At 33.1% G+C, this 15,474-nt stretch overlaps 3 protein-coding genes across 5 annotated transcripts; 2 read left to right on the plus strand and 1 right to left on the minus strand.

The window, feature by feature from the left end:
- The first annotated feature begins 1,078 nt into the window (after positions 1–1,078).
- LOC100797065 (uncharacterized) lies at positions 1,079–2,972 on the plus strand. The gene is made up of 5 exons (XM_003538331.5): positions 1,079–1,224; positions 1,382–1,494; positions 1,609–1,678; positions 1,953–2,072; positions 2,426–2,972. The coding sequence occupies exons 1-5, from the start codon at positions 1,095–1,097 to the stop codon at positions 2,683–2,685; spliced, it is 693 nt and encodes a 230-aa protein (XP_003538379.2). The 5' UTR covers positions 1,079–1,094; the 3' UTR covers positions 2,686–2,972.
- Positions 2,973–4,071: 1,099 nt separating this feature from the next.
- On the minus strand, positions 4,072–6,400 carry LOC100812343 (pentatricopeptide repeat-containing protein At5g48910). The gene has a single exon (XM_003537386.5). It carries the CDS (start codon positions 6,048–6,050, stop codon positions 4,134–4,136), a length of 1,917 nt encoding a protein of 638 aa, XP_003537434.1. The 5' UTR covers positions 6,051–6,400; the 3' UTR covers positions 4,072–4,133.
- A 1,089-nt stretch (positions 6,401–7,489) lies between these two features.
- LOC100797607 (serine/threonine-protein kinase rio2) lies at positions 7,490–14,300 on the plus strand. Of its 3 annotated transcripts, none has more exons than XM_006591254.4 (13): positions 7,490–7,692; positions 7,782–7,828; positions 7,903–7,973; positions 8,516–8,629; positions 8,724–8,899; positions 9,000–9,088; positions 9,243–9,360; positions 9,476–9,549; positions 10,255–10,302; positions 11,533–11,701; positions 11,945–12,115; positions 13,062–13,159; positions 13,796–14,300. In XM_006591254.4, the coding sequence occupies exons 1-13, from the start codon at positions 7,609–7,611 to the stop codon at positions 13,848–13,850; spliced, it is 1,314 nt and encodes a 437-aa protein (XP_006591317.1). In that variant the 5' UTR covers positions 7,490–7,608; the 3' UTR covers positions 13,851–14,300. The 3 variants fall into 3 exon arrangements, with proteins under 3 accessions (XP_006591317.1, XP_003538380.1, XP_006591316.1); XM_003538332.4 differs by having other exon boundaries at positions 7,492–7,692; positions 13,085–13,159; XM_006591253.3 differs by having other exon boundaries at positions 7,493–7,692; positions 13,085–13,171.
- The last annotated feature ends 1,174 nt before the right edge of the window (positions 14,301–15,474 follow it).

A 15,474-nucleotide genomic window follows, 5' to 3' on the forward strand; every position in this document is an offset into this window, starting at 1 on the left:
CAGGGATGAATAAAAGTATTTAAGAAAAATAAAATAAAAAGTATTTAAGAAAAATAAATCCAATAAAAAAGTAAAGGGATGAATAAAAGTATCTAAGGAAAAAGAAAAAGAAAGTATTTGAGAAAAATAAAGCCAATAAAAAAAGGGATAAGTAAAAGTAAAAGAAATAAAATATAAGGCAGAATTATGGGAAGCTTCAAAAGCCAAAGTATTCGGCGTGGCTTCAATTGTCCTCCTTGTTTTACAGAGAACAGGGGTATAAAGAAAACTACACTAAAGAAAAAAGAAGTAAACGAATAAGGAAAAGAAGATTGTTATTCATGCTTTGAAAATCCATACCATAGAAAAAGATATATAGCGAATTGGAAAAGCAGATAGTGATGCTTTGAATGATCTCCATTAGGAATAGCCTACTATTGTTCACTTTGTTACATTTTCTAAGTTTAGTTCAACTATTTTTTGGTACAATGGTTATTTCAACTTCGTACAACAATAGTATAATCAAGTTTAATTTTGTGTGTCATGCTTAACTTGTTTCCTGTTGTAAAATAATATCTCCAATGCCTAAATATTAAAAAGAAAAAAAAAACATTTTAAAAAAGTTAAAATAAAAAAAGAAACCACACATCTCATTATCTCTCTTTAGGCTTCTCCAACCTTTCTGTAGTCAACATGGGGATGTGGACAAATAATTAAAGAAACATCATCTCAAAGAAGCCTTGAGATCAAGTCGCCTTTTTAATATTTTTTTCCAGATGCATTACCTTTTAATCTTATATGATGTCACATTGTTGCTCTTGCCCTAGCAACCACCATAGAAAAGGTGCATAATTTCATAAATTTGGAGGTGACCAAAAAGCTTGTTTTGATATTTTTTGTTTAGTGATTAAAGACGTCCCTCAATATAATCAGACCAAAAAATTTCATCAACTTGAAGTCACATTGCATAATCAACATTCTAATTAATGTGGCCCATTTATTATTTTCCATTTGCATTGACTAATGTAAGGTTAGGTGGGTGGGTATTTTCAGAGTTTCCAAGGGCCCCATGACAATAATTTAAGTGAAACACAGTAGTTCTTTTGTTCACTTATATGAATGTTCTATTAACAAGAGGGCCTCAAAGCTTAGTACTACCGCCCTCAATAGTTTGTGTTCTCATTCTCGTTGCCTTTGCCTCCATGGAATTGGACATTGGAGTCACTCACTCAGATCTGACTCTTGGTATATATGCTATCCTTTTTCAGTTTCCTTTTAAGGGCTTCTTTTGTTTCCAAAGAACACTATTACTAGCTAGCTGGCACTACTAGCTGGTTCTACTTGTTTGCGATCTTATTTTGCTTATTATGCCTCTATGTTGTTGTTGTTGTTGTTGCTGCAGCAGAGTCTTGGTTTGCATCTGACACATCTACTGGGTACCTTGAAGATGCTATTGCAGGTTGGGGTATTTGGTGCAAGCAACACAACATACCATCCTATTCTCAAGATCAAAAGGTTAACTATGTATATATGGTTTCATCATGTTCTACTTTTGCTCAATATTGTTATTCCCCAAGTTTATATTGTCAAAATATTATGAAACATGATAATTTATTTAATTAATTACAGAAAAGCCAATATTTGGTTGATCAGGAGGACTTATTGCCAACATTTTCTTCAACTTCCCAAATCCTTCATGGTATGCCCTGGTATCATTTTCAATCTTGCTTTATTTGGGAAATAACTTCATTGATAATAATAATGTTTGTGGACTTATGTTTATTATTCTAGTTCAGTTTATCTCTACCCATTTGCTTTATTCACAAGACTATTGTTTGGGTAGAGATTCTATGTATGTACATAAAAGGAGTTTAGAATTTGCAATAAATGACCAGCCTAACATCAATTTTTTGGTAGCAGTGATAATAATCAAAACATACCCACCACTAACACTGCAAATTATTTCTTTACAGACCATAAAAACTTCAGCACTGCCACTAGGGACCTATCATCATCACAAAATGATACACATGCAGCTGCAATCAAGCATGATTCTTCTCAGAGGAGCTATGCATCTACAGAGTCCGATGAAAGTAATGCTTCAGTTTCAAGTACCATATTCTTTTATGAGTTTTAATTTCTATGCACTCAGTGTAAACGATTTTACATTGTTAACCAATCATGATAAATAAAACTTTTAAAATAATTATCATAAAAATAAATAAATTTATCATAAAATTTATAATTAGATGCCAATATGAAAATTCTTTACATGGTGAGTGCATAAACTATTTACTCTTCTTTTATTCTAACACAAAAAATGATTTACTTGATTTAGCACTCCATGCATCTTATTATTCCACAACTTCTTTATCTTTCTTTCTTTCTTTTGTTTACAAATTAATGGCTCACTCAAGTGCCCTTTTGTGCCTTTTTTCTTATTCAGGGGGTCATTGGAAGAGAATAGCTTATCCATTTGAGTTGGTGAAGCCTGGAGGAGTTGAAGGGGAAACAACCCTCAAAGATATAAATCACCAGATGCTGATGAGTCCATCAAAGCCAATTCCACACCCTGTGGGAGATTCTCTCACTCATTCATGCATTTCAAATCGTGCTTTTGGAATTTCAGGTAAAGCAGTGGCAGCTCTTACTAGGATTCACACTCAGGGTAGAGGCTCCATCACCATTATAAGGACCAAGGGTTGAAGTGAAGTGAAGTGAAAGCTCACTATTGTATAATAGTATCTCTCTTTGGATTTTGTGTTATACTCCTCCTAGTGATGGCTTGATATAGTTTATACCATAGTATGAAAAAAAAAATGTACTCAAAAACAAAAAAAAAGGGTGTTTACCGAGGCATGATGCTAATTTGAAATTTTGAAGGGTGATTTATGTAGATGATAGAATGGTAGGGGATTATTAGGTTTTTGTAACAAAATAGAATAGGGCATTTTATATCATTGGCTATATATTTATTAGATTTCTAAACTTAATTCAAGTATCAACAAGCCAAGGGACTAGGTGACGGATTAGTAGGTCATTAGTCCAATCGTGCATATGCAGTGACTAATAATCAATAATAAATATACAAAATAATAAGCCAAATTTGAATTATTCCATAAAATAATTGACTAGCCAGTTGGACTGAAAGGTTTGATATGGTTTCGAGAATTCTGCTACGATTAACATAATTTAAATATGAAAAATTTAAAATACCCTTTTTAGAATGTTTTATATGGACCAACCAATATATATGTCTGGATTACGAATGATAATCATGCTAAAAATTGTTTGTTTTTTTTAAAAGAAAAAATTGTTTATGTTAACCATCTCGTCTTGTGTAGACATATGAATACCCACAATTAAAGATTTGCATTTATGTTCTTGTATTGTATTTATTCGAGAAAAAGTAAAAAATAAAAAAAGCAAAGCACTAAAGGTGTTGTATTGCAGGAGTTGTTCACTAAATGTCGAGGACTATATAGTCTATAGTAATCACCTAGATCTTTCTCTGTCTTTTGTTGTAATTTACCATCCCTATGTCAGAAACCTGCTAAATTTATAAATCAAAGTGATAACAAATCATAACTCTTCCCTCTTAAAGCAGAAAACATCATCAAACAAAATATCAGTATGCGGAAAGCAAAAATTGGACAATCACAACGATCAATATTTCATGAAGGAATAAACTGACAATATTTTTCGGGTTAATATTTAATAAGCAAGGGTTGGCTTAGATAAGGAACATGTTATTTAATAAGTAAAAAAACGATGGGTTAATAGATGAACAACAAAAACAATTCAATGAAAAACCTGCCTACCTTTGATCAGAGCAAAACACCACCACCAAAAATAACGCTTCGCTAATGTTGATACTTATGGTAGAAATGGATGTTCAAAGAAGGACATAGCCAAGCAATGAAACAATTATCAGAAATTGTACTTTATATTATGTGTTTATTATTATTTTTTACTCAATTTTTAGGATTGTATTAAGTACTAGTATTTTAGGACTAAATGAAAGAAGACATTATTTTACGTCTGAAGCATTGAAAATGCCCTTTGATGTACATTCATTAATACAAAGCTGTATTTACAAATATGTAAGGGAAGTTAGTTTAAGTTGGGTAACTCTGTTGCAAAGGACTAACAAACTACCAGTAGTCCATACAAGAACATGAACCATGTTCAAAATGGTGAAAACGCTTCCTGTCTCTAATAACTATCTTACGCTCGTACATTTTTGAGATTAATTTCATTGAGGAATGGCAATCTTCACAAATTCGCAAATTCTTGACAATGCAAAGTGGTGTCTTTGGAGGTGTACTAATTAAGCCAAAAGCAACAGCAATCTTCTCACTGTGGTAGTGCAGCACACTTTCTTTATGTTTCTCATCCATCTTGAGCAACACTTGCGTGGTGTCTGGCATGTGACCTTCCAAGCTCAACTTGTTTGAAATTTCCTCCAACATTGAGTGTATGTCTTTGGCTCTAGAATGGGAATCATCTTCAACAAGGAACTCATGAATAACACCATCGATTTCAATCCAACTACATCCAGGGTCTTTCCTTATGTCCATATCTTTCATCATTAACCTCACCGCCGCAACTCCATCCCAATTCCCTGATGAGGCATACATGTTGGAGAGAGCCACATATGCCCCACTATCATGAGGAGCCATTTGCATTAAAACCTCTGCAGCACGCATACCAATTTTGATATTTTTATGCATCTTAGAAGCACCAAGCAAGGCCTTCCATATGACATCATCCGGTTTCATTGGCATGTTCAATATAAGCTCTTCTGCTTCTTCAAGATAACCAGCACGACCCAGGAGGTCAACCATGCATCCATAGTGTTCTATTTTAGGCTTTAATCCAACGCTATTAACCATGTCATTAAAAAATGATCTTCCCTCGTCCACTAAACCTGCATGGCTACAAGCACTCAAGATGGCTATGTAAGTAACATCACTAGGGGATATTCCACATTTTTCCATCCTCGACAAATAATTAAAGATATCATTGGCTTTACCATGCATGGCAAGACCACCAATAACAGCATTCCATGTTATAACATTATTTTGAGGCAGCCTCTCAAAGACCTGAATTGCCTTCTCTATGCTCCCACACTTGGCATACATATCAACCAGAGCCGAGCCAAGCACATCATCAATCCGAATCTTATTCTTCTCCGCGTACAAATGCACCCATTTCCCCAACTCCAGCACTCCAAGACGCGAAATCGCAGGCAGCACACTGACCAAAGTCACCCGGTTCGGCAACACGTCTCCCATCTGCATCATCCTATGAAAAATCTCAATGGCCTCCTTATAAAACCCATTTTGAGCATACCCAGAAATCATCACATTCCAAGAAACCACACTCCTTTGAGCCATCCTGTCAAACAACTCCCTAGCAGCCTTAAGGTTCCCAACTCTTGCATACCCATCAACCATCACATTGCATAAAACCACATTAAACTCTCTCCCCCTCTCATCTCTCACCAAGTTCCTCACATCATCAACACCCTCAACATTCCGATAAAACAAAACATTAGCATCCTCCATACTCCCACACATCACATACATTCTTAGCAAATTAGTGACAACAAACTCATCATCCACCAATCCAAACTTAAGAAGCAACCCATGAACCTGCTTTCCTTCTGCCAACCTGGCCATGACCGCACAGGCCTTCAACACTGACGGGAAAGTGAACTGGTTAGGCTCCACCGTTGCCTCAGACAGCATTTGACAGAAAACCAACAAGGCATCCAAGTGCCTATCTTGGGTTTCAGCAAGTGCCCTTATGACAGTGTTCCAAGCAAAGCAATTTCGTTCAGGCAATTGGTCGAACACCGAGAGGGCATACCCAATATCACGAAAATCAGAGGTGGCACTGAGCCTGAGAATCTCTGTTGCTATTGCATTGTCATGGGTTTGTCCTGTTTTGACCAAAAACGCATGCACTTGCTTCAATTCTCGCATGCTCTTGCATGCCTTGATTTGTGGGACATCCAAACGTGGATAATAAGATGCTGTATTGGGCTGAAACATCAAAGCATTCATCTTTTAAAATAAGAAAAATAAAAATGCTGCTGTGAATCAAAAATTCACTTTTCTTCCAGGGCTTAAATTTTCAGCATGATCATGGTTTAACAGCAGAAAGCTCTTTTTTTTTTTTTTTGGTGAAGTGAAGAAAGCTCTTTCTTTCTACAAGTACCACGTCAACCGAGATAGACAGTGAAAGAGAAGAGAATGGAGATATACGAGAATGTTTGGTTGGGAGATATCATATGTATAGATAAGATGGTAGAAGGAAACAAATAAGTGCATGTTTGAGGTAAAAGTATTTTTTGCTAAAGGATAAAAAAATTTGTTTATTTTTTTTCATTTTATTTTTATATGTTAGATTACGTATGTATCGTAATAATTTCAACCGTATATCCCAATAATTTCAATCGCAATATGTACCAAGTAGGATGAAAGAAAAAGAAATAAAGAAAAGGAATAAATAGTGAAATTCATTTCAAAAAATGTGACCCTATGATAAAATAGTCTTCGGAAGTTGAAATATAAAAAAATACAAATTGAATTATTAAATGTGTAAAAAGAACAATAAATTAGTCTTTTTATTACATTTGTGATATTATTTTATCATTAAGTTATAATGTTTAAGAATCAATTAATAAGTTATATTTTTTAAGAATTAATTTGACATTAAGTCATAAAGTTTGAGATCAATTTATTGTTAGAATGTCGATAAGATTAATTTATTGCATTTTTTATACATTTAAAGATTAAATTTAAATTTTTTATTTTTCAGGAATCAATTTATAAACATCTCACACTTTCAGTATAAATTTGATCGTTTATCCAAAGGAAAATAATATATATCATATATCATATATTTTTATACTTATGAAAATTAAATAAAATGTTATAAAAAAAATTTATACTAAGAGAAAAACATAGTTAGGTGATGCGATACAATACATAACTTTCAACATTGGAGATAATAATTTTTCATTCAAATCTTTTAGTTCAAAAGTGGATTGAACAATCTATAATAAAAAAAATACATTACGGAGCAATCCATAATACAAATTTATTATGAATTGCTCAATCCACAATAGACACTATTTCCTGCTTTAGCAACATCACTCTCCTTGAAAAATCATCATCGTGACTTAATCAGAGCTGCCATCGTTCCAATCCACACAAGTGCCACCCCCACGATGAAGAGGAAGATGGAGAGAAGAAGAGTGAGTGAGAAGAAAAGGGTAAAATGGAGACTTTACAAATTTTGGGGTGCATTAAGTAAATACCCGGTGGAGTTTATTAGAAGTCTCTAACCAGTAACCACCAATTCACCATCCCTAGAAGTTTGAAAAATAGGAAGTGTAAATAGTAATTACTGAACCCGTACCGTTCATATCAAAGGGCCGGTTTAACGATTTCCCGCCCCGGCCCGGCCCAAATCAGAGTTTATGATCTGCCCTAAGCATGGCTTCCCCTCCATTGTTCCGTTTTGGTACGAATTGAACTTGCGTTGCTGAAGAATAACATAGTGAGTTGTGCACTCTGCAGAAGCTCCACGTACTTCCGCACGACCTTTTCATTAAGAATGAAGCTTGACGTAGATGTCTTGAGATATCTCTCCAAAGATGATTTTAGGGTTCTCACTGCTGTTGAATTGGGCATGCGGAATGTGCGTTTTTCTTTTTCCCCTCCTTTTAAATTCCGGTTTAAATATTATTTTTTGAGCCGAAATTAATGAAATTCTTCCCTCTGTTGCAGCATGAAATCGTACCCACTGAACTCATAGACCGAATTGCGCGTCTCAAGTAACCTTCAACACACTTCCATGTTCACTTTTTTGTTATTATTTTATTATTAATTTTTATGTTTATGTTTGTAGGCATGGAGGCACGTACAAGGTTTTGAAAAACTTGCTCAAGCATAAGTTGTTGCACCACGACTCCTCTAAATGTTAGTACCTTCTAATCTATTTATTATTATTCATAGACTATGTTTGGCAAAACTAGCCAAAAAACTACTTGGAGGTTGGAAAGTGGAAGCTGAAAAACTAGCTTATTAAAACATAAATGTTCGGTAGAACTAGCTCTTGAATTAGCTTAAAAATGTAAAATGACAGAAAGATAATAAAACCATGATTTATTCAAAAAGGGTAATTAGGAAATTTGATAAATATATTAATGATAAAAATGAAAGAAAATATAAGAAACTAGAAGTTAGCATTTTAAAAATGCTACTTCAAGAAACGTTTTAAAAAATGTTATTTCAACTCTTCAAGTAACGTTTCAAAATATGGTAAAAGCTACTAAAAAAAACTTGTTTACTGAACCATCAAATAGGCTTGTTTGCTAGTATAAAAAGCTAGAAATTAGCTGAAATGCCTTGTTGAACATTGTCATAGTAAAAAAAAATTGTGATCATAATCATAATGATATAAATATATTGAAGTTCATTTGAATGACCGTCTAATATGTGAGAGATTTATTTACTTTTAGATGATGGATTCCGCCTTACCTACCTTGGTTATGATTTTCTTGCCATTAAGACTATGGTGAACAAAGGAGTGTTTGTGGCTGTTGGACGTCAGATTGGCGTTGGAAAGGAATCTGGTATTTTAGTTAATGTTCTTCTGATGTGGTGCCCTTTGTTCAATCACATTTCAGACGTTTTCTGCTAATTGTGTTGCTGTTTGTGCTCTGCTAGATATATTTGAGGTTGCCCGTGAAGACGGAACAGTTCTAGCTATGAAGTTGCATAGGCTTGGTAGAGTCTCTTTTAGAGCTGTCAAATCTAAGCGTGACTACTTGAGACATCGCAGTAGTTATAACTGGCTCTATTTGTCTCGCCTTGCTGCGCTTAAAGAATTTGCTTTCATGAAGGTTTTGTTTTACCTTCCTCTCATTTTTAGTCTATGTAACTGTATACTTGAATTGTTATATTTTGTTTGATTTGCTAGTGACATATGCTTTGCTTGAGCAGGCTTTGGAAACACATGGATTCCCTGTTCCAAATGCAATAGAAAACAATAGACATTGTGTAGTCATGTCACTCGTCCAGGGTTACCCTCTGTAAGTTTCCTTCTTTAATTTTGCTAACTTTTAAAGTTTTCTCCTTTTATCCGTTATTCTCAAACTGGCTTTCTTGTTTGTAGTATTCCTTTCACCTTTTTTGCTGGTTTTGGTAACAATTTCCTGATCTGTCCATTTGGTTTTTCGAATGCAGTGTTCAGGTTAAGCAGTTACAGAATCCAGAGACAGTTTTTGAGGCAATTCTTGGTCAGGTTGTTCGGTTGGCAGAACATGGTCTCATTCATTGTGATTTCAATGAATTTAACATCATGGTATGCTTTAACATGCCAGCATAATGATTAAAGGAATTCTAAATTTAATTTCATGAAATCAGTTATTCTGTTGGCTTTTGCTTCTGGTTCACACACTGAATTCCATTCATTGTAGATTGATGATGATGAAAAAATTACAATGATTGATTTTCCACAAATGGTATCTGTGTCACACCGTAATGCGCAGATGTAAGAGTCTCCTCCTTGTATGATAATCTTTCTCATAATTTTCTTTTGACTTGTTATCACAATTCCTAGCCATGCTTGTCACTTCGTCATGTTTTGTTGTTTTTTGCTAATGAAGTTTACAAAATTTGCATGTCATTTGCATTCTAATCACACTTCATTGAGAATTTAATAGGCTAACATATAGCATACAAGTGATGAATCTTTCTCTCGTAGTTTACTCCCCCTCCCCTGAAAAATAATCTTTCTGTAATTCATATATTAAGTTGTTTATGCAGATACATCATACATATATCTTTAAATGTGTGAGATATAAAATCAACATAATAGACTTTAGTAATTCGAATTTTAGATTTCTTTCTAAGTCTCATTTCAAATCTTTTAAGGTAATGATTTAAGTTTGGCACATCAATTTATGAGTTAGAATATGCTTATAGAACTTTTTTTATTTTTAAAATATATTTTTTGGGGGTTAATACCTTAAATTTACATGTACTAGTTTTTTTTATTATAAATTGAAAGTAGTATGTGGGCATATACATTTAATATTTTTTATGTTTAAAGTCAATATTCATAGTAAAAATATAATGATGAAAATTTACAAATAGTAACAGAAATGCGTAAGTTGTATGCCTTAAAGATAAGGTATTAATGGAAAAGACACATGTTTTATTTCTGGCTTAACAACATTATTTATCCTTGTTTCAGGTACTTTGACCGTGATGTTGAATGCATCTTTAAGTTTTTCAGGAAAAGGTAGGCTGTTATTTTTGCATCATGTATTTGTCAACTCTAGAGTTGCTTTTGCATATTATTTTTAATATATTGTTGTCTTGGTAACTCAAAATGATGTTAGGGAAAAATAGAAGTGATATTCTCACGTCACTTGCCCAAACCGTGGGCTTAAATTCTATATATTACTAAGTAATTAGGTGTGTCTGTTATCACAAGTTGGCAGCTTGTTAGAAAGTGCATTTAGTAAAAGATATCAAAGACATGTTCAGAGGACTTGAACTCATGATTCTCAGTGTTATTTCCTTTAAAGTATGTCTTCAATTATCTTATTCTTTCACCAAACAAAGAGCTTCCTCTAATGTCATGTCCTTCATTTTGGGAAAAATTCTGTAGTTTTGCTCTTGAATATTTTCAGTCTAACTTGCATCTATATATAATTAATATGCAGTTTTTAGTTGTTAATATGAAGTATCCTGTTGTGACTTGTGAGATGTATTTATCTGATTCCTTTTTCCTCTTTTTGAGTACAGTTTTAATATTACATTGAATGTAGCTAGCATTAAAGTCATCTGAAAAACTTGAAATTTTGAAATATTGTACAATGATATATGGGTAGTGATTTCAGATTTGTTTATCTGATTAATCAATTTTGATTAAAAGTTGTCAATCAGCCAGACTGAGCCCATCATAAGAGTCACCCTAGAAATAGAAAAGATAGAAGGCCTGTTGTTGGGTTGGGGACTCTATCCCCCTGCCATGCTAATGCTATTTTCTTGTTCTCCCAAGTTAGCAAAGAAAGTAAAGGAAGCACATTTTAAGTCACACACCTCAGTGAAGAAATATTTGTAACACTCGTTTTTCAAAGAAAGTGAAGTTTGTTCGTTAGATCATAGACTTTCCTTGCCTTTTTCATGCTACTTGATCAAATAATAAATTCTTGTCTTGGTATTTCTTTTGGTAATACTAATAAGTTTGAATTTTTTTAATTATAATTTACTTTATCTATGCCTTATATTTCTCTTATATGTTTTATACCTTTAGTTAACCTGAAGAATTTAGTAAAAAAACAATTCATTTGTTTTTGGTACATAGATAGTACTCTTATGCATGTTTCATCTCCTGTCCTGTTTTTGATTGAATCATTGAATGGCTGATATATCTTTCATTGCTGAACCTGTGGAACGATTTTAGATCTAGTATGTGGCTGCTAAATCAGTTATCTTCATATTTAGTCTCTCTTCTCTGTCTCAGGTTCAATCTTTCTTTTCAAGAAAGCATAGATGATAATGATGATTCTGATGAAGGGAGAGATGAAGCTGGAAAACCCTGTTTTTCTTCAATAGAAAGAAGTGCTGGTTTTCTAGATAGGGAACTTGCTGCCAGTGGCTTTACTAGAAAGAATGAAGAAGATATTCAAAGGGTATTGTGTTTTTCTTGTTCTATGTGGGATGAGGAAGAAAAAATGGAGATCATGTTGTTTTAAAAGGCAACACAGCTTTGCTTTTTATATTTTCCACCTCTTTTGACTTAGCTGCCAACACCAACCATGGAATCTCCATTTGGCAAAGCATAATATCATTATCACACATGGGGATTAGAATTGTCTGTTTTTATTTATAATTTATAGATTGTCAGCCTCAAAGGTCTTCAAATCTATGTGCAGTTCATTGAAGGCGGGGCAGAAAGTGATACAAATTCAGATAGTGAAGGGGTTGACTTAGTGGAAGACCTGAATGAAGCAGACACTGTAGATGGTGATTCTTCACATTTGTCAGTGGAAGAGCTGAATGAAGCAGACACTGTAGATGATGATTCTTCACATTTGTTAGAACAGGTAATGTCTTTATTTTTGGTGAGGATCGAACCTAAGATTGAATGATTGAATTGGGTTGAGTTCAATGGTAATAGGAACAGAAAGGAAGGTTTTATTATTACATTGTTGATGCTTAGTTATATATCCATGAAAGCCTGGTGGAAATATGGAAGCTGGTTTCTGCATTGGTTAAAGTTGATGGTGCCAACATCTTTAATATAATACTTTTATCTGAGAATCAGACAAATAAAATACGTGTGTCCAACGTGTTGTGATGAAAATAAACTGAAGCATAGCATAAATATTTAACATCACTCTTTGTGGCAGTGAAGAAGATAAATACAGATAGATTGATAAGGAAATTAGCTCCATTTTTTCTGCAAATGAAAGAAAAGGGTTCAAATTATCTATTAATTGAATCATAATTTGAAAACATTACACATCAACATATTTGTCACTTAGGTGATGGGACAACTTGAGAAAAACCATGACAGCCAGGTTCTTTACTCTGCATCCCATCTATGGAGGACTGCCAGAATAGGTAATGCAATTATGAAGTAAAGGATAATGACCATCTGCAATCAAACTGTTGTTACCCTTGAGTCTAATATACAGATGCACAACATATAATTTATGCTATCTCAAAAAAAAAACATAATTTATGCTAATGGATTATGGGTATTTGTTTGGCAAACCCGTGCTGAACATAGGAAGAATATCAAACTTACTTCCTGGGCTTGAGATGGCCAAGCTTGATATTTTCATTGTTCTGATTGTAAGATTAAATATGGTATCTTCTGTAATATGATAAGTGAGCTGTGATATGTAAATTTTAATATCCAGCAGTTCATCTGAAGTTTGTTTTTTATTTCGTCCATTGACTGGTGGACATATATATATTCTGCCATATTTTTTTCAGCTTATTTCATTCATTGTGCTATTCTGTTTTCTGCAATCTTGATTGAAGGATTGCTATTATGTTTTAACCAGAATGAGGGATACAAATGTCAAGGGAAAGAGGAGAGTTGTGAAGCACGTGAAAGCAGTGGATCTGAAAAGGAAGTTGTAAGTGACAATGTAAGCAATGTTTTATTCTTTTTATTGTGGGTGGTTATCTCAATGCTATGTTTGTGCAGCTTCCTTTTCCCTCTGCATAATATTCAATTCAAAGAATTTCTTGTCGTAAAGGCTGAGCCATGATGATTTATTTTGGGAAATAGCATGTATGTATGTTATGCCTATGCTCTTCTAGAGTTCTAGTGCATTTCTTCTCTAATCTTGATGTGACTTGTATGGTAATCCGAATCTAGATTTTTCTCAGTCATATGCTCATTTTATTATTGTAACTTTGTTTAGTGCAGAACATTATTTCCTTGTATTGCCTCTTTAAAAAGTTAGACATATATTTATAAGAAATAGGTAAACTGTGATGTGGTAGATCATTATCCATTTGATTTAGTTCAGAACATTATTTCCTTGTATTGCCTCTTTGTAGAAAATTATTTCCTTGCAATCTTGCATGGTTCCTTGGTTTAGTTCAGAACGGTAATGGTAGACCATTATCAATTTGATTTAGTTTTTCGTTAAGATCTATTTTCTGTCAAAATCTAAAGGGCACAACGGAGCTTTATATTTTTCTATATAGAAACCTTGTTATTTGGCTTTTGCATGAGCCTCAATAGTGTTAATTTTGATTCACAGGAGGAAAACAATGAAGAAGCATTGCAAAGTGAAGCTGAACTCGTTAAGAACTTGAGTAAGCAAAGACGATGCGCCATAGCGAAAGCTCATAAGGGACGGAAGACTGTTGCTGCCAGAAATTCCTACAAAGACAAAGGTGGTAGGTCATCTCACAATTCTAAAATCCAGAAACAGTTGAGCAGCTGGTGAAAATATGGGAGACAAAACCCATGTGATTGACCTTGTGGTAGAGTGAACTGAAAAAGACTTTATAAATAGTTTCAACGGTGCCATCTATCAGAAAGAGCTTTAAAGTTTGGTAGGCTATTATAGGTGGCCTTTATCTGTTTAAAAGTTCAAACATGTGTAAAGTTGAGAAATAGGAAAGCAAATAGATTATTGTCTCGACCCTCCCTTCTCCTGTGGAGGATAATCATATTATTTCCGGGGTGTGTTATATTGATGTCGAATGATTTTTTTTTTAATCAGCTTCGAATGAAAATTTTGCCTTCTTTATATTGGAAAATTTTCCATTGTCCCATATTTTTATGTTTGACTTTTGAAACAGCTATTTATTGTTCTGTTATTATTTAAAGCCTGATTCTAGTTCGTTCCTTTAAATTTTTAAACGTAGTTTTGTTGTTGAAAACACCTAATTAGGCATGGATTTTTTTATTTATTAAAAAGAACAAAAAATCATCTTTGTTGTTAGTGGAAAAGACAGAAAGAAAGAGAAAAAAGATAACAGATAAACAAAGGTGAAACAAGAATTAGGGCTGATAGTATTTGGTATTTGCAATTTTTCCATCTCTAAGGAAATGTCGATTTAATTTTATTTTTTGGTGAAGCAAATGTCGATTTAATTGATACTATCCAACCTAAAGATGGTGCCAGTTGGTTTTTGCTGATTAAACCCAGCCGCAAAGATGTCTGCTACTATGTGATTTCACGCAAGGATCAGTTAACAGATGTGATCTTATCAAACACTCAAGAACTGTGAAGTGATACCTGGTTTGGCCTGTGTTTCCTTCTATGTGGAATACATTTTGCTTAATTTTATTTGTGGTTCAAGTTGGTATTTTGTTCAATAAACCAATTACTCGGTCGTGTACAATTTTTTTATATTTCTTTTATCCGTTAATGTTAATCATTAATTTTTGTTAGTAGAAAAAAATTAAAATCCTCAATATTTTTCTCATTTTCTTTTTTCTTAACCATCAAATTAATTTTATATCTCTTTTTTTTTATGATATATTTATATGAAACAATTTTCTTAATGATAGAGGATGTCGGTCCTTTCTAAAGTCTAAAACCCTTTCTATCTAATTCTTTATATTCTCTTCGTCGTTAATTATAAGACATAGTTAATTAATTTTTGTTTATTAAAAACTTAGTTAGTTTAGTTATTAGTTTAAATTTATTTATAATTATAATATTTTTTCAAATTTATCCTTAACTTTGTCGGGAACCTACTCATCTTCAATCTTCATAGGAGAAAAAAAATATAATTTAGGGTATTTTAGTAAAAATAAATAATTAATGTACAAGAGAGATAAAATGAAGTCTTATAATAAGAAATAAATTTTTTTTGTTGATAATATTTTATAAATAGGAACAAAGACAAGTATTATTTAGGCTCCTAAAATGTAATTTTCATACTCTTATTTTTTTAAATATGTGATTTTAGTTTCTCTATTTTT

Source organism: Glycine max, chromosome 11 (genome assembly GCF_000004515.6).
Source record: "Glycine max cultivar Williams 82 chromosome 11, Glycine_max_v4.0, whole genome shotgun sequence".
NCBI lineage: Eukaryota > Viridiplantae > Streptophyta > Magnoliopsida > Fabales > Fabaceae > Glycine > Glycine max.

What these genes read in the sequence shown, in the direction of transcription:
- LOC100797065 (XM_003538331.5), top strand. Translation starts at nt 1,095, where the DNA reads ATGAATGTTCTATTAACAAGAGGGCCTCAAAGCTTAGTACTACCGCCC. An exon ending in TCACTCAGATCTGACTCTTG is followed by an intron (nt 1,225 to 1,381) that starts GTATATATGCTA and finishes TTGTTGCTGCAG; the next exon opens with CAGAGTCTTGGTTTGCATCT. An exon ending in ATCTACAGAGTCCGATGAAA is followed by an intron (nt 2,073 to 2,425) that starts GTAATGCTTCAG and finishes TTTCTTATTCAG; the next exon opens with GGGGTCATTGGAAGAGAATA.
- LOC100812343 (XM_003537386.5), bottom strand. Translation starts at nt 6,050, where the DNA reads ATGAATGCTTTGATGTTTCAGCCCAATACAGCATCTTATTATCCACGT.
- LOC100797607 (XM_006591253.3), top strand. Translation starts at nt 7,609, where the DNA reads ATGAAGCTTGACGTAGATGTCTTGAGATATCTCTCCAAAGATGATTTT. An exon ending in GACCGAATTGCGCGTCTCAA is followed by an intron (nt 7,829 to 7,902) that starts GTAACCTTCAAC and finishes TTATGTTTGTAG; the next exon opens with GCATGGAGGCACGTACAAGG. An exon ending in CTTCACATTTGTTAGAACAG is followed by an intron (nt 12,116 to 13,084) that starts GTAATGTCTTTA and finishes TGTTTTAACCAG; the next exon opens with AATGAGGGATACAAATGTCA.